Source organism: Colius striatus, chromosome 3 (genome assembly GCF_028858725.1).
Source record: "Colius striatus isolate bColStr4 chromosome 3, bColStr4.1.hap1, whole genome shotgun sequence".
NCBI classification, from domain to species: Eukaryota; Metazoa; Chordata; class Aves; order Coliiformes; family Coliidae; genus Colius; species Colius striatus.
In genome coordinates this window covers 80168469-80188813 of record NC_084761.1, presented here as the reverse complement: position 1 = coordinate 80188813, position 20345 = coordinate 80168469, and the positions used below count along the sequence as shown (strand labels likewise).

Below are 20345 nucleotides of genomic sequence, written 5' to 3'. Positions count from 1 at the left end.
CTTTCAAGCCACTGCCTATGGCCAGCTAGGTGTGTCATCTATTGCCATAAATCTGAAGAGTATAAAAAGAAATGAAAAAAGAAATTTCATATCTTCTAAGCACAACTTGGTAATGCCCCTCAAGTCAATATTTCTTAGATACCCTTAAATTTAATCCTTGGGCCACTGCATCAGCTGACTGTTCCCAGTTCTCTCTTGGTATTTCGGGTTTAATTTTAGGTTGCCAACTTGCTGTGCTTCTTCTTCAACTCCCCCATTTCTCTATTTTGATATCTCTCTCATTTTAGTCCCGCTCTTTTACCTAGTCATTTTCACTGCCACCTGAGAGTCTCATAGGACGTTTTTATGAGTTTCCTCTTTAAAATTCAAATACTACCAAACCAACAAGGTGTCTGACAGTCATTCCTGAATTTTTTTCCTCTTGTTTACTAACTGTTACATCTACACATTCTGTTCTATAGTTAAGAGAACTATTAACACAAATCATAGAATTGGGAAAAGGGTATCATGTCAAAAATATGTAAATAGGTTATTGTAGGGCCAAAATTAAGCTGCCTTTAGTTTTGTTTTCAAGATAGCAACTATTAAAGCAATGCAAAAGGTTCCTCAAGTATACTTTGGTAGAATGATCTTTTTCTACATGTTAAGCAAACGTGTAATAGCTATTCATATATTGAATGAATCGAGGAGTTTCAGAACACATGCAGTCAATGTTTTGAGAGACGTTTTTTAAAGAATGAAAGCTGTTTAAAAGAAAGAAAGCAAAGAACCCGTGTTTACAGAAAATGATATTTAAATTGAAGTATCTATGGCTACTGCTCAGATGCTTGGGTTTTTTTTAAGAAAGCTGATTTTCAATAAATGCCATCCAACCACCAGATTGGGTTAGTTAAAAGGCACATTAGTCGCACAAACCTCTCTTTATGATGAATTTGAACAACTCCTAACACTGCAATAGCACATGTAATTTCAACACCTGGGAACAACTCACTCTCACTAATCAGTGTTTACAGCCACAACACCAGGACTACAGCAGTCTGTAGTCAAAACTCAGCTCCCAGCAACTGCAGGAAAGGTATTACCATGCCTATACTAAATCTTTCTGCTCAGATTTATTTCCTTTAAAACCATTTCTCTGAGATTGCAGTTCTATGCTGAATTTTATTTGTCAGTCATATAAATGACTCAATGTGACAAAAACCTTTTTACTCGAGACAGGGATTTTGGAAGAAAGTTTAAATGAATTTTAGACACCAAAATAAAACAGCCCCATTTAAGCATGCTAAGAGCATTACAATGAGCTAAGTATAGACTTGCACCTTAATACAAAGCTTCTATTATACTTCTGCTAAACTAAAACAACCAAGCTATGTCACAGAAGTAGTCTCCAGCAATTATTCATTTCCCTGGCTTAGAGGTTCTATATAACGGATAATTTAGATTGTTCTGAGTTTTAAAGGTTTTGGCAAGACCTCATTAAAGCTCTTGGTTAAATGTGGACAGGAGAAATATTTGTCAAAAGTACTCTACTGGGCTTAAAGAGGGCCAGCCAATAGGATATGTTGAATGACACCTGGACTTGGTACTTTGGCATATATAAGAAAACATACCATATGGTTGAAAGATGATAAAACTAACAATGGAGTAATGGCTTCACAAACCTGTAAGCATGTATTTTTTGAGCAAAGGAGAGAAATCTATGCAAGGAGAAAGGCAATTCATTTTTCCACCTGGCAACTTCTTTTTCAATATTCATAGAACAAACAGAATTAGCTTAGAAATTCTAGACAAGTTACTTCAGCAGACAATAAAGCTTATATCATTTACCAAGAGAGAACAAGTCTCTGAAAATTAGCCAAATTCAGCTTCTCTAGACCGAATTTCTTCAAGTTTCTTTTGATTCTAGGTAAAGCCTTAAAGATTCCTGTAACTGTCTGAGACACTACTTTTTTCACTCCCACTATTCAAAGCTAACTCCAAATAATGAAGATGACAGATTTTTGAGACATGGGTAATGGGAGGGAAAGACCCAGAAGCCTATACCTCTCTGCTGCCTCATGTTGTTTTGACTCTTTAAAAACCTGCAGCAGTGGAAATCATTTGATTCTCCTGCCCTCTCTAACACAACTGTTTCTAATACTAAATAACAGGTAGTGCTTCATTCAACTGCCCCACATCAAGCAGCCTTTTCAGAGCTCTGTCCTCTGAGCATTGTCTGGTAATGGTCAGTTTCCAGCAGGTATTCTTGAGCCTCTGCAGCATGACAAGCTATTTTGTTTATGTCTGTCACAGGAAGCTTGCATGTACCATAGAATCACAGAATATCTCAAGTTGGAGGGGACCCATCATCGAATTGGAATCGAGTCCAACTCCCTGCTTCTTGCAGGACTACCTAAAGCTAAACCATATGACTAAGTGCACTGTCCAGACGCTCCTTGAACTCTGACCACTTCCCTGGGGAGTCTGTTCCAGTGACTGACGAGCCTCTCAGTGAAGAATGATTTAAGCACAGTCCAAACCTCCACAGCAGTACTAGACATAAGAAATTGATCCCACATTCCTTTTTCCTCTGACAAAAAGCAAGTTCGACCATAGTCAATGATCCCACCAGATGCTAGGAAGAAAGGAGAAAAAGATTGCTGTGATAGTGCTGAGTGGGAAGTACCTACCTATATTACATAGGGGGGAAAAAAAAAAAGCACCATAAATCAGAATAGACCCAAAAGATTCAATGGGTTGGGATCACAGATCTCATCCTTTTCCATTTAGACTTTGTTAAAATTTGCAAGAACACTTTGGGGATAGAAAGTGGAAGAGAACGTTACTTTTAGCTATAGATGAGCATTGAAACTAACTACAGAAACATTTGTTAACAGAAGCTGTTGCCTGTCAAGACAGCAACAGATCTTTGATGACTACTGACCAAGGACCTAAGAACAAACGGGAGGGGGAGAACAGAAAATAATTAACTCCAAATAGTCATCCCTGGCATTATGCACTACACTTGAATTTGGTTACCTTCACAATTTTGCAAATCTAGCCACACATACACACAATGTTATTTTTCTTCACGCTACTTTAAAAATGATGGATAGTAACAGTCTTTAATATAGCTCTCAATTCTCCTGCACATAAATCTAATCTGACACCTTAAAAAAAGAATTTTTAAAAAGACTTTCTGCCTTTAAATACAGCCTAAAAAAGTAACTTGGCAAAGCGGAAGAGGGGAAACTTCCAGCATACCCTTACAGTTTAAAAATATTTTAAAATACAAACAAGCACTTCTACACTGCAGTTTACAGCCTTTTATATTACTTTCAGCCACACCTTCAAGCAAAGAAGAACACTGAATTATAGGGCTGACAAGAAAAAAAAGTTTGCTGAAACATTAAGTGCACTTGATGGGTGTGACTGATAGCAAATTTAATTGCACTTTCTCCTCCAATGCATTCATATGATTTCAATGGCTGAATTAACACAGAAAAACATGCTTTGCTTATCAACTACCACTGCTGACTCAGAGGTAGAAGAACTGATGCCCACCCCTGGCACTTGCTTCCTTATGATAAAAGCAAAAATCATTGTATTTTTCTCTTTAAGTTGAAAAACCGTGTAGAGAAGACTTAAATTACAAGTCCTGAGCATACTAAACAAAATACACTTAAAGTGGGTCATATTTCCCCACAGAAAAACAACAGGCAAAATCAAAGCCTTGCCAAGCAGTCACTTGATGTAAAACAAGAGCAGAAAAAAAATCCTCTTGTTCTCTGAGTATCTGCTGCTCTGAGAACCAGGCAGAAATCCCACCACAGAAGCACACCAGTCAAAACTTGACAAGGCTCTGTAAAACAAGACAGACTCACTCATGCTCACATACATTCAAGACACTCAGCAATATCTTCAAGTCACTCAGCAATCAGAATTTTTATAGAGCTGATTAATAGAACCAAAAAGCCATTTCAGCAGTAGACATATAAAATTAATGCTTTTCCTCCAGTCTTCTGGGTGTTAGATTAGCATAGCGTTATACAGGACCAAACACCACTGAGCCAGACCTAAAGGGTTAGCATCAATGATGGATTCTTTTATGAGACCAGTTTTTGCAAAGCAACTGAGGGTGTCGGTATGAACTACCAGTATCATGAGAAATTACTTGGCAGAAATTCCTTCACCGTGAAGGTTCAATAAGGTACTTTAGTCCCCTCATACTTCAATATAGGCATCAAGTTTTTGTTGACAGCAGATGAGCATAGTGAAAGAGAAGTGATTAATTTGTTCTTATATAAAGACTGCTATACTAGGACAGAAGAAAAGATTGTTTCATTGGCTTGTTTTGTCAGAAATATCTTAGCTGCTTTGAGATCTTACAGACAACATAAATTTTGAGATAATGCATTAAAAGAATCAAAACCCTTTAAACATTTTGAGTTTTGTGACTTATTAAAAGAGTATTTATCAAGAGTATTCAGGTGCAGAGGTGTGGACAAGTATCTCTGTATTTCATTAAGGCAAGACATGGCAACCAGAGGAGAGGCTGATGCACAGACCAGGTGTGAACAGTGCTCCAAATCTTAAAGAGGGCTTATGACATCTATTAGAATCAGCATTTCTTCTCTCCCATCCTCAAGTTCACTGCAGAACCCACGTGTGGAAGAAACAACAGTGTCACTTTACAAACCATTACCCTGATTGCAGGTAAGAAGTTCTAGGTTTTGCACACTGCTGCCTGGTACTGGCTATGCTTTTGGAGCAGACACATGTTGAAATCCATGTGAATACTGCTCTCTAATGTGTTGCAAGGGCAAATCATCTCACTGTTTCCCACCTGCTATCTCACACGCACTTACGGACCAAAGCAAACAACACAGGTCTAAGTTTGGCACATGTGTGATATTTTTCATCCTCTCATCCGAAGAGAGAAGGAAATCACATTAATCTTCACAGCACCCTCGTGAGATAAGTACAAAATGATTGCTTACCCTGTAGTGTATTTTACCTGAAGATTTTGTCGCAGAAGGCTCTGAATGCAGCTTTTGTGCCTTCAGCACAAGCCTACCAAAACTTCCCAAATTCATTAGCTAACAAGTAACAGTCCCACTAGCCATATTTTCTGCTCACGTCAAAAACTGGAGTTTATTTCAAAAGGGAATTGTGACAGCTGAGTACATTAAGCTAGAAGTGGAAGTGGCAAAGGTCAAAATGGATCCATTTGTGGCATATCACAAGCTACTCCTGTCTGAAACCTCTGGGTCTTCTGACATTCTGTTTGCCCCAAAATACCGTGCTCATGAACCTATTCATTAGCAGAAGCCAAGCTGTCTGACTAACCCTTGGTGAGTGGGTAGTGTGCTGCTGTAATGTCAGTGGTCATTGAAGCAGTCACAGTCTTGCGTTGAATGAATCACCTTGGGACACCTACACATAACTAAGAGTGAAGGACCACGACCTTCAGGAAAGATGCACACAGGTTCTCTGATGAGACTTTTTGCTTGGCAAAAAAAGAGTTGTGATTTAGCTGTGCTCTATACTAGGACCATGGTATCATTATGTTATGCTGCTCATTATTAGAAGTCTCAAAGAGGGTTCTATGACCACGGGACCCCATCTAAGGTTCAACAGCTGCTTGGAAGATACAACATCTACTTGACTACATGAGGCAAAAGTATCTTTGCCAGCAGTCAGACAACTTCGTAAGGAGAGCTTTAAACTAGAAATCCTGAGGAAGGGAACAAGGAGGTTTGGGATAGGGTAGACAAGCCAGGAGCCTACGATGATGGGAAGACACGGGACATAGCAATTCTCAAAGCAACTGGGCTGAAGTGTAACTCCTTTAAGTCTAGACATGTAAAGAATCCCTTCTTTATTCTGTGCCTGCAGAACAGACCTGGGGGGAAAGTTCTCAAGGCTGTACTGCAGAACCAGCATACCGGGATGTCCCTCAGAGGCCTCTCCTCTAACACACTCAGCACAAGGAAAAGTTTGAATTCTATGCAGTTACAGGGCTAGAATCTCTTTGGGATGACACAGAAACAGTGGGATAGCTCACACAACTGGAGTGCTGTGATGGCGGTACAAGGGCTTCCTAGGCAAAACAGCAGGAAGATGTGGAGGGGAGTTGCCCTTTAGAATCATAGAATAATTTCGGTTGGAAAAGATCTTTAAGAGCAGGCCCAACCACAAGCTTCACATTGCCAAGCCCACCACTAAACCATGTCCCTCAGCACCTTAGCTATGTGAGAGAGCAGCTGGAATGGATGGAGCTCTGCCTTGGGACAGGTCAGGAGTCAGCTGAGAGCCTTTGGGTCAAGATTAGTGGCATGCTGTTGTACTGGGTATCTGCTATAGATCTCCTGATCAGGAAGTAGCAGAAGCCAGCAGACCTGGCTTGTTACACAACTGGAAGAAGTTTCACATTCACAGGCTTTGGCCCTTATGAGGGACTCCAACCACCCCTATACTTGCAGGTATGTGCACATCACCCCCTCCTGGTTTTTTAATCTTAGAGTGGTCAAATGCCAGAACAGGTTGCCCAGAGAGGCTGCAGAGCCTTGCAGGTATTTAAAACTTGACTGGACAAGGTCCTGGGTAACCTGCTGTAAGTGGCCCTGCTTGAGTAGGGGGATTTGACTAGTTGATATCAAGTGCTGCCTTCCCATCTCAACCACTATGTGATCTTGCAATATTTAGCTCCACTTAATTTGATTCCTCATACATGTAAAATACAAATATAAGCTCTCACCAGTGAATATATGCATTGCAGCTGTATTCTTGACACATAACCCCACTGCAAACCCATTATCTCCAACTGAGTGGTCTCACTGAGATCAAATTACGCAAAGCGTATTTAGGACTGTGGCCCAGCACAGTCATTTTCCTAACCATGCATTTTACTCCACCTTTGTTTATTCACAGGATCTCATTTGTATTAAAAGAACTTCCATTTCATATAGAAGGTCAAAGGATTCACTGATCTGTTATTTCAACGACAAAGCTTCTCCCAAACTGAAGCTGTATCAAAAACTTACGCAATGTAGATGAAAATAACAGCCAGTATAAATCACGGCAGAAAACCCATCTGTGCTTTTTTTGTTGTTAAATTTCACAGCATGGCAACACTGTCCAACAGATAGCCACTATTTGTTTGCCAATGTCGTAAGAATATCCTGTATCACAGTAAATGCATATAAACGTATACCACTGCAGAATGGTAGAATTTCTCTTTGCATAGGATGCGTAAGAGAGGCTGCGTAGACAGGGCAACATTTTAACATGCCTTTCAAAATGAGGAGTCTATTGATGACCACCTCTAGTGAATTTTAACATCAAAAACAACTCTTGATTATTCCTATCTTGCTGAAACAGTTTACCCCTCCATACCTGACACTGTAATACATTATAAAACCATATTCAACCACAGCATTTAATTGTGAGTATTTGGTAAGAGGGGCCAAAAAGCACTGACAGCTCACAGGTTGTGATAACAACAGTAATGGTAAAACATCTACTACAGGAAGGGAGATGTCAGTAGCACAGTTTGTCATTTCTTGCTTTTGTTGGTTGGCAGAAGGCGAAAGATACAGAACAATCTTTGGATTATATCAGAGGTGTGTACCACTGTGCACACAGCTGTGTGAGGAAAACACTGCAGAGCAGTGTCTGTTAAGATGCCTTGAAGTAACACCAATTTTACAAAAACATATTCTGAGTTAAATGCTTGCTGATAGAAATTGCCTGGTTATGCGGGATTTCCATACAGAACGTGAAAACTTCATGCTGCAAAACAGGGAGAGAAGGCATGGTGTGGAAAACAAGACATCTTAAAAGTCACAAAGCATAATTGATAATAAAAGTGAAAAATTAAAAGATGAAGGAGAAGAAAGTAGTCATTCCAACCCACCTATTATATTTAAAGTTCTAGATTGCAATTTCAATGATAATTTCTCAGTTGCAGTAAAGAAAAGTAACAGACTGTAAATTGTTCAGCATACCATGCTTTCATCTCATTTCTGACCATGGAAACAGCATGCACTTTTGTGTCATACAGCATTAATTACAGGATCAGAGTCTCAGTTTTTATAAAGTGACTGAGGTCACAAACTTCTCCCAGGAGGCAACCAGGCTTCTGGGAAACAAGGGGATGGAAAAAGTGCAAAAAAGCACACTCTCTCTTTGATGAGAAAATGCTAAGAAATGTACATAGAGTAATAATAGAAAGGTATTAATACCTTTATTTTGTTATTCTTTGATATACTTCTCTAAACAAAACTATACCTTTCTTAATAAAGGCTGCCCTAGCTACTCCAGCTTACCCACCTTGTATACTACAGACACACTTCTCAGGAAAACGAAAACTCAGGAAGTTCACTAACAGCCTATTACCGTACAACCTAAAGTATATATTGTCCTTGGGGGAGAACTATAAATGACCCTATTTGAAAACAAGATTTTCTTTCTCTTGCTGTTACCTAGCATGAATACATAACTTCCTCATGAAAAAAAATCCAAATATTCCTAGCTGGATTATTAAATGTCTTTCCAGGCACTTAGCATGGTAAGATTTGCCAAAACTTAATATAATTATAGCTTCGGCATTTAGGCTATTTTTTTGCTAGTATTCTAGAAGCAAGTGTCAAGATTTATTTGTTTTGAAAGACGGAAAATGAATCAGAGCAACATCCATAGGATGGCAGGTCTTCGTAATGACCCATACACTGCATTGGGGTTTTTCCTTTTAATTCTATATTCTTCAGTTCCAATTTCAGTAGTCTGAATGCACAAACCTATATCTGGTCATAAACTTTTATTAGAACTCTGTTGAAACAACAAAATTTCAAATAAATTATGCTAAATAATGAGAAAGTTAAATGATTCTACGCTGAGCCACTGACTTCTTGGCAGCTATTTGTTTAAGTGCCTGGAGGAGTAATTATATTGCCTCTGAAAGCTTAGCTTAAAAGAACCAGAACCCTAAGCCCCTAAAATTTTAAGACAATAGCAAGAACTACATGCAGATTCACAGTAAAAGGATGATGAGTAAAACTTCTCATCCATTAAGAGAATGCAATAGCCACTTTTTAAATGACTTTCAGGACTAGCAATTACAGCAACAATTTTTGTTCTTTTGGGTTGTCCTCCTCTCCCTGCTCACACATTGTGTTTTGGGTGCCATTTTTCTCTAAAAATTAAGATAGTTTTAAGATGTGACAACCAACTCTCCACAACAGGGACACACTATGTGGATCTCTGGGAAAAGAAAAAAGTGAGCAAGCAAAAAGTTTTTCAGGGGAACCATAAAATGCAATTACCATTGTTCTTATCATTTATAACTCACAGAGCCCAAGTGACCTAGGAGAGTACCTAATGGAAAACAGTACTCACAACAATAAATTAACAATTATGGAATGCAGACAATGCATTCCCAGATTGCTTTTAAGTATCAGAAGTCCTGTCATGAACCTATTTTGGGACTCAATACAAGAAGGATAAACAACAAGGAGAACAATCTCAAGTCTCCATACACTGACCCATTTCAGTCTCAGGTGAACATAAAAGCAATAGCTATATATTCTAATTAATGATAGTTCAGGCATTTCACAGCAAAACACATTTAGACAAAAGTACAAGAAGCCACAGTTTAAAGACTGAGCTTTTCAACAGACAGAAATGCTTGCTTTTTATCAGATTTCTTAGTTAATATTTTCATACTTTTGCACAGTATTTTTGCAGCAAGTAAATAATGCCAACTGAAAAATAAATCCTACCTGTTTCCTTTTCTCAGGTGGAAGGGATGGATCCCCATCCTACAAACAAATGAATATATTTCATTGGCAACTTATTTATGAAGCCAGAGATTGTATGAACTTTGTGGATCAAATTTTAAACCATGTAGCTAAATCATTTAACTAAAATGCTGCCAAAACTCTTTCTAAAATATTGCCTCTTGATAATATCAATAATATTAATTTCAACTCAAAAAATTGTCCAAGGCTGAAGATTTGTTTACACTTCTACAACAGCAGGTCATTACAAATATATGTTGCATTATTTTTCATAACGGTACATTAAGTTGCTGTTGAATAATAATACTGCAGTCACTTTTTAAATGGAATTATGACTGAAACTCATTTCCTCAGAGCACGCACTGTCTTTTTGTGTCTTATATAACAGGCATTACCTCATCAATGTGGAACGAATGAGTAATAACATGATCAGGGCTGTACAACTGCAGGACTACTGTACACAAGTACCTAAATATTTTTACAGCAGTCATTATGGACTCCTTTCCATTTTTAGTTGTTTTTTTTGGAGGCTCATCCTTGTTCCCCAATTATACAGTATCAGGAACAACGATATCATATACAATATAAGGGACAACTTACAATCAGTTCCCGATACTTCTTCTTCAAAGACTGGTGTCGTTCCCGCAACTGGTTGGCCATAAGTTTGTACTGGTCTCTTTCTTGTTGACAGGTGTCCAGCTCTTTGGAAAGGATTAGCAATGCTTCTTTTTTACTTTCAAGCTTCCTTTTGCACACCAGATACTGCAGAAGAGGAAAAAAAATGATGTAACTCTAACAAGCTATTTGTATCTCAGTCAGTAATGGATTCAAGAAGCTGAAGTTTTCCTCTGAAAAGATGAAGGAAAGACTCTCCACACAAGACCAAAGTCTGCCACAAGCCACCTTAGCTTACTAATAACCATGGGAAAGGGATCTGTTGTATCAGAAGCCTGAAATTCATTCGTGTCTTTGTTTAGGCCCATCAAGGAACATAAGATCATGATTAGCCTCAAGTACCAAAGACCAGAGAATTGCTAAAGGGCAGGGAGGGCTTAATTGCCTCCTATGTTCCAGGACAAAACAGACCAGGCTACTTGGCTTGGGGGAGAAAACACAAACTAAAGCATAATCATAAAACCCCAAAATATAACCAACACAAAACAACACAGAATGGTACAACGATGAAGAGTCCAACCAGCCCTTTAAGACCACCTTCTCCCCACCCCTCCCCTCTTCCTGGGTTCAGAGCCCTGATCCTGGTGTTTTTATCTCCTCCCCCACTGAACGGCTCAGGGGGGCAGGGAATGGGGGCTTCAATCAGTCTGTTCCTGATGGCTCCTGCTGTTTGTCTCTCCTCAGGGTAGGCGGGCTCCGAACCAGTCCTCCCTGCTCCTCCGTGGGGTACCTCACACACCTGGCAGCTCTGCACAGGCAATTCAGTATCCGTTCATCCCAAAGGCTGCAGCTCCTCTCTGCCTCTCATGCGGGTCTGCTCTGCGGCCCGCAGGCTCTCCAGCACGGCCTGCGCCATGGCCGCCTCCTCACACAGTCTCTCACCTGTCCAAGTGTACTCACACGGAGCTGCTGGTGGCTCTCAGTCCTGCCATTGCTCTGCATGGTTTACAGGGTTACAGCCTGCATTCTCACCACGGGTTGCAGAGGTGTCTCCAGTCTGGTGCTCCTCCTTCCTTCTTCCTTCTCTGACTGTGAGGTCCGCATGGTCGCCTCCATCTTGTACCACTCTTACACCTTCTTCCCAGCACTTCAAATTCCTGTCCATAAATAGTGATGGCAGAGGCACCAGATTGGCCCAGCGAGGCTGGAGGTGGGTCTGAACTCCAGAACCGGGGCGGGGGGAAATCCGAGAACTCTTTACCAGGTCTTCACCGCAACCCCCTCCCCCTGTTACCAAGCAAAAAACGGCTCCTTGCTAAACCATGACACTTTGTAAGGCCACATGCACACCTGACCACTGTGAGTTAGAAAAATTCAGCAATTCAAGTTCCTGTTTCTCCTGTGCAAGAGTATAAGGAATCTCACCATTTGACCCACAGCCCTGAGAATACTGCTAAAAGAAAGACACCTTGGCAAATTGCCCTTTCTACTTGTGTCCACAAGAGTCAGGTCTCAGTTAAGCAACCATCTCTCCTCCTCCTCCCTACTACCAGCATGTCCTCTGAGCTCAGCCTCCCTCCTGGACAGTGAAACATGACCATGCTACAGCAGAATGGGTAGCATGAGTGGCAACCAAAATTTACCTTGCGTCTGGAACAATTACAGAGTGACAACCCTACAGGCACAGGTAAAAGAAACTAATTCAGCCATGACACTACACACACGTGCTTGGTGAGTCAAAAGAAGGGGAACTAATGCAGGAATACTGAAAACGTCTGAGTTGGGAGGGATGGTGAAAGTGAGCCTTCCCCTCCAGCCACCACCTCTTATGCACAGGGCTCATGCACAAAGCAAAGCAGAACTTGCAAATCTTGGCTGTTCTGTATTAGTTTGATCCGCTTCAATGCCTTTCCCCACTGACGGGGAGACAAAGGAAAGTACATGTCATTCTTTCCTGCAGTGACTGAATGTTACTTACCAGAAGTTTCAGGCAACTTTTTTCACTTAATGTGATATTCAGTCAGCAGATTCTTAGTACCCATCACTTGACACTGCTCATGCTAAAGCATATATTTCTATTTCTGATGTTACCCACATAAGACGTGACACTAAATACTTTCTGAATGTGCTCTGCAAGAGACTTAATATCACAGCAGTCATGAAAACAATTTATAGTTTAATTATATACTCTGTCAAGAATACTTTGTCATTATGGCCTTTTGCACAAAGCAAGAGCATCAGCACTTCCATACTGTTCAAGTTAGTGCTGTTCTTTGGGACAAAAATCATTACTTGTATGTACTACTTGCTTGGAATTGACTTTGTTAACCTCAGTTTCAAGTCAATGAGAAAAGGAAAAGTGAGCTTGGTGTATTAGTACAGCCAACCTTTTCCAAAAATGGTAACTGCTTAGTTGCAAAATAGCAGGAAGGGAATGAGAAAAGCAATTCCAAGAAGGATCTGAACTCTCAAAAAGGACACTTCTACCCTGGATTAATGTTATATCTGGCAATAGTGAAGTTGAAATCATGACAAATTTTCTGGATTATGATGCCTTGGCATCAACAAAGGCAACTGTACCTATGTATTTATGTCCTTACTGATACCTTACACAAATGTCAAGTCCCCTGATAAAGCACTGAAAAGTATCAGAAGCTGAACTTTAATATTGTCAGAAAGTGATTATTGTGACATGGTAAACAGCTTCAAACTTCAAAAAAGGAATTCCTTCCCTTACAGTGAAATATTTGCCTCTGACAATCTCTCTTCTTTCTTTTCAGTTTCATCTCATGTCTTACTCAATTCTAAAATATGCCTTCACTAAATTTTTTTATACTAACAACCTGATATAGTAACTGCAAATAAAAACAAGTAAAAGCAAATCTCACAGTCACTTTAAAAAAAACCACACTATCCCAAACCCTTGAACCAAGCAGCCTGTTCTGTTCCTTTAACCACCAGGAAGAAGGAAGCTGGCCCATCCAATGAGTGCCTCTGTGGAACAGAACAAACAGCCCATACAATGTACATAAGAGGAGGGAAGCAAGGCTCAACATCTCAGTATAGGACACTCACATCACTGGCAGGTGCCTCCCAGCCCTGCCACAAATGCTGCTATGCCCAGTAGTGTACCAGAGAGTCGGAAGTGAACTGGGACCATGTGGTTAAGGCCATAAAAATAACACCTATCAGATAGAAAAAACAAACCTAGTGATAAATAAATCTAGTTTCTGTCATGAGTCACATCAAGCCACAAAAGACATGCTCAAAGCATAAAAGGTAAGGGAATTCTCTCTTATCTATTGGGTTGAGGATAATGAACCATAAACAGTTGTGTTCAGGATTTAAATGGAAAGGAATCATGATCTCCTCTTTGTGTAAAGTGTATTTTAACTTGATGAATTATGTACGGATTATGTACCATATGGAACAAAGGGGCTTGGCATCTCTCATCAACATACTGTTTGGATTTTTACCTAGAAGACTTTTTTAAGCCTTTTTTCCCTTTTGCATACACCGACTTTCTCAAAGAAACGGGATAAAAATAGTAATAATGTACAGTAATTTGTTTCCATGGGCTCATAGTGCAAGAAATAAAAAAGCCACAGCACTTCTGTAGAATTTGAGTATTTGACAGAGCTATGTTTACAATTCTCATCATCATTTCTGAAAGAAAACCAAATTATATAAAGATAGACCTTCAAAGAGGTTATTCAATATATATGCTTCTGAATATTAAAACAAAAGTATTGATAATGGCTGTAAACTGATGTAACAACTGTACAACAGAAATGGATTCTACTCAGGGCAACTGAGTCCCAGCAACAATTTCCCACAAATAAGTGCAGCACAATTAGCATGCTGATAAAAGGAACATGGGAGTTCCACAGGGGGGGTTTTGAGCAATGCAAGCAATAAGGAAACTTTTCTCATATAGTCTGAGAAAAAGCATTCAATAGATGCTTCTGGCTTTCACATAGAGATTTCTTCCTCTACAACTGAAGGAAAGTCTATCTCTCACATACTATCTATCAGTGAGACAAACAAGTGAATTGTTATACACTATAGTCACCACAAAATATTCTTGTTGTCTTTTGTTTCTTTTTAATTGATGTTCCAAAACAATCTTTGACTTTAAAAAACACAGTTAACCAAGAACCAGCTGCTATACTTTGAATCTAAAAGCTACAATGTACAACTTTTCATATCTGTCTAGTGACTTTTATCTACCAATTCACTGTTATCTGCAATAAAGCAAATTATAATTGCTACAAGGAAGATCATAATAATTAAAGGAATATATATGACATCCTACATTACTGCCTGAACTGCTTTACAGCCAGATAACTACTTTAGTGAAATTGAGTAAAAGGAGACTGACATTACAGGAGAGTGTAACTGTTCCAAGGTGACCCTCTACATCGAACACTTACTATTTGTCCATTGCTATTTTTAGTGACAAATCTGGATAGATCTCATTAATGACGCTGTTGACATGGTCTAATAATCTGATGATGCTGGGACACTGTCAAGGTTTTAGACTTTCTTTTTGTAAACCAACAAACACACAAAATTCCTATCATAAAATAATTTCTTTTAAATTTGAGCACATTACTGGCCTAAATACTGTGTTTAATGGCAATTACTGCCAAGAAGGAAAACACCTATTTTTCTGTAGGTTAAAGCAGAGATACTATCTCCAAACTGTGCTTTGGAATCAATGTGGATTATATTGTGTGTTCTCTCAACACTCCAGGGCCTAGTGTCCTCTCAAATGCTGATGGGCCACCACATTGTACGTGGGCCTGGAAACCCCTCATCCATCACACCCTCAGAGAAATCATGAGCTCTCCTCACCAACTTTTATACAAGAGATCCAACTGCTATTGAACCTCTTACAGTTTTATCTAATTTCTCCTCACTGTACTCATGGAGACAATTTTGTTGTGGAAATGACAAACTGAAGAGTCTCAAAATGCATCACAATGTTATTACTCAGGGTGTTTGTTTATTGTGTTTCAGTAATATTTGCTCCCCTGATTTCAGATTGAAGTGTTCATCTGAAAGAGTCAAGCACTCAAACCCAGAGCAATACATAATTACCGGCCATTTGCCTGCCATCTCATGTCTTCATCTCTGATAAAACCTGAGACAATGTAGTGTCCTTGATTTTATCCCACAAGATCAACTCTGCTTTTCCTGCTGCCTAGTGCTTGCTTCACTAGCCACCTCCTGGCTGCTGAAACACAAAGTGGGCTGGTATCAGTCACTGATGATATAAGCGATGAAAGCAGCTTCCTAGAACACCACATCTTGTCTTGATAACAATGTTACACATCATCTTCACTGGTCATTTAGGAAATACTATCATTTGATTTGATTGGTCAAAATAACACTGTTGTGTCACATGGCCCAGTCCTTAAAAGTTTTGTATGCCGTGCACTGGATTACATTATTAATTTTGCTCCATTTGTTCCATCTCTGTATCTTATTCCAACCTGGAACAAGGAAAAAGAAGCAGACACTTTCTTTGTTGCATGCAGCACCTCTCCCACAGCTTGCAAGAACTTTGGATAGCAGTAAGGCACAGTGCCAGCTCTTTCAGTGTTTCCTCTTCCTTTTCCATATGACAAAGCCATAAGATGCCAATCTAGTCACCTCGGGACCTCTGAGCATTCAGTCCAGTTGTTCTTCCCTACAACTACAGGAATTTTTCTGTGTTTAGAGAAGTTCAGAAACTAATGGCTCCAAAGCCTGTCAGGTCCCCTCATACAGGTTTGGTGATTTACATTTCCCACTCTGCTTGAAAAGGCCACAGGACAGAAAGTTAGGGAGATATGCTAAACATTAAAATCTTACTCATTTTCCTCCCTCTTCTCTTGTCCACATTAAAAAAAATGTGCATCCAGTAGGAAAGATATTACAAGCAGTTTAGGTTTCTCACTCTTATTCAGAATTTATGTCTGCAACATTTAACTACTTCAACAAGAACTACTGCTCAATAATTCTTCAAAATGCTTTCTCCAAGTTTTAAGTTGGGAATTACTAGGCAAGGGAGCTCAAGAACACAAGCACATCACTTCCCTCTGTGGTGCTGAAGACCACACACAGTTAATCATCAAGAAATAGCCTCTCGAGAATGAGAAATTAAATGGAGATTAAATTTCTTCAAACTAATTTTAAGAGGCACAGTCACATATGAGTAGCTGTAAATAGCACACAGTAAAGGCTCTAATGTGTGGGAGGTGACAGGGAAAAGAGAAGCATTTTGACATTGGATTTAATTCTATAAGTTGGCAAATCCAAGGGAGAAGCTAGCAGAAAGGACAGAGGACAACCACTCTAGTCCTATGGGTTTCCTAGGAAACCTTTCTTGCTGGTGGTGGAAAACACTGCCAAAAGTACATGTTCTCCAAGTAGTATTCAATTAGGACTAGTGCCAACTCTCAGTGAAGTGAATGGAAGCACACTCACTGACTTCAGCAGAAAGGAGACTGAACTCATAGAAGTCAGCTCTTTAAAGCAAGGACGGAGGTGGTCTTGCAGATTATGTGTTTTTCCCTGACACATATGATCTCCCAGTGCTGTTCAACTCACCCCACCACCTCAAGATCACACTACAGCATCATACGGTCTTTTAAATATCCGAAACATGGGTTATCCAACATTTAGCTGGACAAAAATCCGGACTCCAAGCAAAAATTATGTAGTAACACAACAGAGCACACACATCTATATACATATAGATATATATAGATATATTCATTCTCCATCAATACTTGAGCTCAGCTAAAGAACAAGCAAAATTTATTTGGATACTCATTCCTGAAGCTTGTTCTTTTGCATTCAGTTAACAAGATTATCAATCGAAATAATGACTCTTTTTCTGCTCGTTCAGTATTTGCTAAGTTGGCTGTGTCCCAGTATTCCTTCCTACGTCATCCTATTTACAGTGTAAAGAATGATCAATGTACCTGTGGTGTAAAGATTGTTCAGAGTACCAAGCACACATTAGGCCTGAAATGCATATGGCTGTAGATTAGGTGGAAAAATACATAAACATGGAGGCCAAAGAACAAGCAACAAAGCAGAGTAAGGTATAGGGAAAGGTAAAGAGCAAAAGGCACTGAAATGGAACAAAAGTCAAAGGAAAAAAAAAAACGTAAATATCAAAAAAACCAGGACACACCTAAAAACACAAGCATGCTTTTTGTCTAATGAAAAATGAAAATACCAACTACAAAAAACACATATCTGCATGTATAAGTGTTCATGTATATAAACACAAAGATGAAAAATACATCCCATCAATTTTCCTAACACCTGCAATACCAGACTTTTTAAAATATTACAGTTGCTCTGACAAGTATTTCAGTTACTCCTAGATTTCAACTTTGGAAGACTGAACTTGTGCAAATGAAAAAGATTGTGACCGTGCATCTGAACCCACCAGCTTCTGGTGTTTTATACCAAGATTTTGAATCCCATCCTGTGTTTTCAGCACCTGCAATCTGAGAATGTTCATTTAGAGCTGCCATGTCTTTTCTTGCCTACATTACCTTGTATTTTTAAAGCACTTCGAAAAAATTTACAAAATCAGTGAGGAATAATACTAGTATTACCCAGCAGATATTGAAGCAAAGAGGCCTGGAAAAGCTCTGTACCACTGATGATACAGTAAACTGGAAAAAACTTATCACAATTTACCTCAGGAGTTAGAGCCACAGACCCATTAGAATGTTGGAGTTAATGGGTAAATCACACAAAGTTAATCACAACAGCTGAAGGAAGACAAAGGCAAAAGAGGGAAGCCTATACTCTGACAGCATGTGCCAAAGACTTCATGTGGAAGAACAGGCTGTAAGCCTGCTGTGGGAACAAGGAGGAAGGAAGCAAAAACGGAATATAAATTACTAGGACTGTAATTGTTTCTGAGAAAAAGAAATTATATGTATGCATAAATAGTGACAAGAATGTAGTTTAGCAGAGTCATTAAACTTTGCTACAACCAAGAAGCTTCTAAACAAGAAATGTGTTCGGTTTCAGAATTGTTTTTAGGTTAAGTCATATCAAAAGGAAAAAAGTCTTGAAGTAATTCTGAACGACTTTTGAAAGTGAAGATTAGGAACATTTCCTTTGAAAATATCTTGTGAATTGTGTCTCTCTTACCCATGCCTGCCTTGTGACACCAGCCTCACCCCAAAATAAAACTCCATTTGGAAAATGAGATGGCAGATGCAACACTGCATGATGAGGATACTAGTCAAAGCACACTTTTCACTTGCTTCTGGAATATTTTGTGTGCTTGCAAGCATTGGGTACATAGGTAGACTCCAATTCTGGATGTATTTATTGTACTAGCACAGATCTGAGGCCACACAAAGTCCTACTGAAATCACTGGGAAAATTGACAGGTTCAGGACCCTGAACTCATCCATCTTTTTGACAGGTTTTAGCCATGTTCCCATAATATAACAAACGCAAAGCCCTCCTGGAATCGGAGGAATTCACCTGTGTGCATCACATTCTAAGACAGCAGACTCAGTCAGGTTGAGCTAGGCCAACGCCATTTGCACAGCAGTTTGCTGGCTGTAAATATAAAAATACTATTTTTACAGTTATGCAAAAATAATGCAATGCAAAAAATAGCATGCCAATCTACTTCACACTTTATGGTTCTGCCTATTAAATAGACTTGACTTTGATGGTATTACTTCAGATTACAATGACCTCAAGTCGTCTTGAGGTTGTTAACTTAGCCTACATGAAACGTGTACCTGTAAACACTGTGAATCTTTTAATGTGGATGTAGCAGATAATGTTTTCTACTCTGGTATTCTGAAAATCCTCCACCTGTTGAAGCTCACAGCCACTGTGCCAGTACAGATCTTTCTCCCATTTTATAAATGACACCGTGGTTCTCAAAATCCTTTCAATTTGCCAATCAAATGAGGTAAGAAAACAAAGCCTATGCCAGAGGACAGGGTTGGCAGGTGCAGGTCCACCACGCCAGCTGCGTGCCGAGGCAAGGCTGCGGGGCTGCACGCCCTCCTAGCTGGCAGCCCTGCCAGGCCCGACGCAGCGCCACGAGCCACCGCCACAGCGGAACCCCGTCTCAAACCAGCAGCAGGCTCGGCGCCTGAGCCCCCGCTTTCTAGCTGCCAGACAGCAGCGAATACACGCAGGAGGCCCGCAGACACTCGTATCCGGTGGTCAACAGCTGTGCAGGGGTCGGGGCCCGCAGCGTGCGGGCTGTTTCCGGTTGGGCTGTGCCCCACTGCAGACGCGGCCGTACAGATCAGTCGGGACACACTACAGCTCAACGCCCCCCGCCCCTGCCGCGGGGGTCGGGACCCCTCCCGCCGGCCCCGACCCTCGCCCTGGCAAGAGGCGGGGCCCGCTCGCCCGCCCCTGTCCGGCGGCAGCCCCGCGAGGAGCCGAGGCCGATGCCCGCGCCCAGGCCGCGGCGCGGGAGGATGTGCGACCCGAGCCGCCGCTGCCCGCCTCGCCTCACCTCGCTCACCAGCCCCTGCCAGTCGCTCTCGCTGCGGTGGGAGCTCATGGCCGCGGCGGCATGCGGCGGCGAGCGGCCCCGCCCGCCCCGGCCTTCCTCCGAAGAACCTGCGAGGAGAGGCGGGGCCTGCGGCCGCCTCTTGCCGGCCGGCAGGCCGGAGACGCCTCGCGGTGTCCGAGCACAGGCCCGCTGGAGACAGGAGTGCGCCCGCGGCCTGGCGTGGCGCTACTCGCGGAGCGCCGCGGGGACATAGGCCGCCCACACACCTGCCCGAGCGGCAGGGCTATTCAGCTTCGGAGAGCGTGGGTCACACCACGAGCCCGAGGCTATGCAGAGATGCCTGACGGGGCTTGCCCATACATACGGTCCTCTTCTTAGATCCTCCTGGCTCTACTGCCAGCCCGGGTACTGAACAGCCAGACATAGAGCAGGGAGTG

The 20345-nt window shown here is 40.9% G+C and overlaps 1 protein-coding gene across 3 annotated transcripts in view; it reads right to left on the bottom strand.

Moving 5' to 3' along the window:
- The window catches only part of CCDC149 (coiled-coil domain containing 149), a 52497-nt gene extending 32497 nt beyond the window's left edge, over window positions 1–20000 (bottom strand). For 2 of the 3 annotated variants that reach the window (XM_061992641.1, XM_061992642.1), the window contains exons 1-3: window positions 11427–11538; window positions 10380–10541; window positions 9762–9800 (exon numbers count right to left, since the gene is read on the bottom strand). In XM_061992641.1, coding sequence (XP_061848625.1) covers window positions 9762–9800; window positions 10380–10541; window positions 11427–11510 — 285 coding nt within the window. In that variant the 5' untranslated portion in view covers window positions 11511–11538. Of the gene's footprint in view, window positions 1–9761; window positions 9801–10379; window positions 10542–11426; window positions 11539–19908 lie in introns of those variants that run through there. The other variant, XM_061992643.1, reaches the window with a different exon arrangement.
- Window positions 20001–20345: the final 345 nt, after the last annotated feature.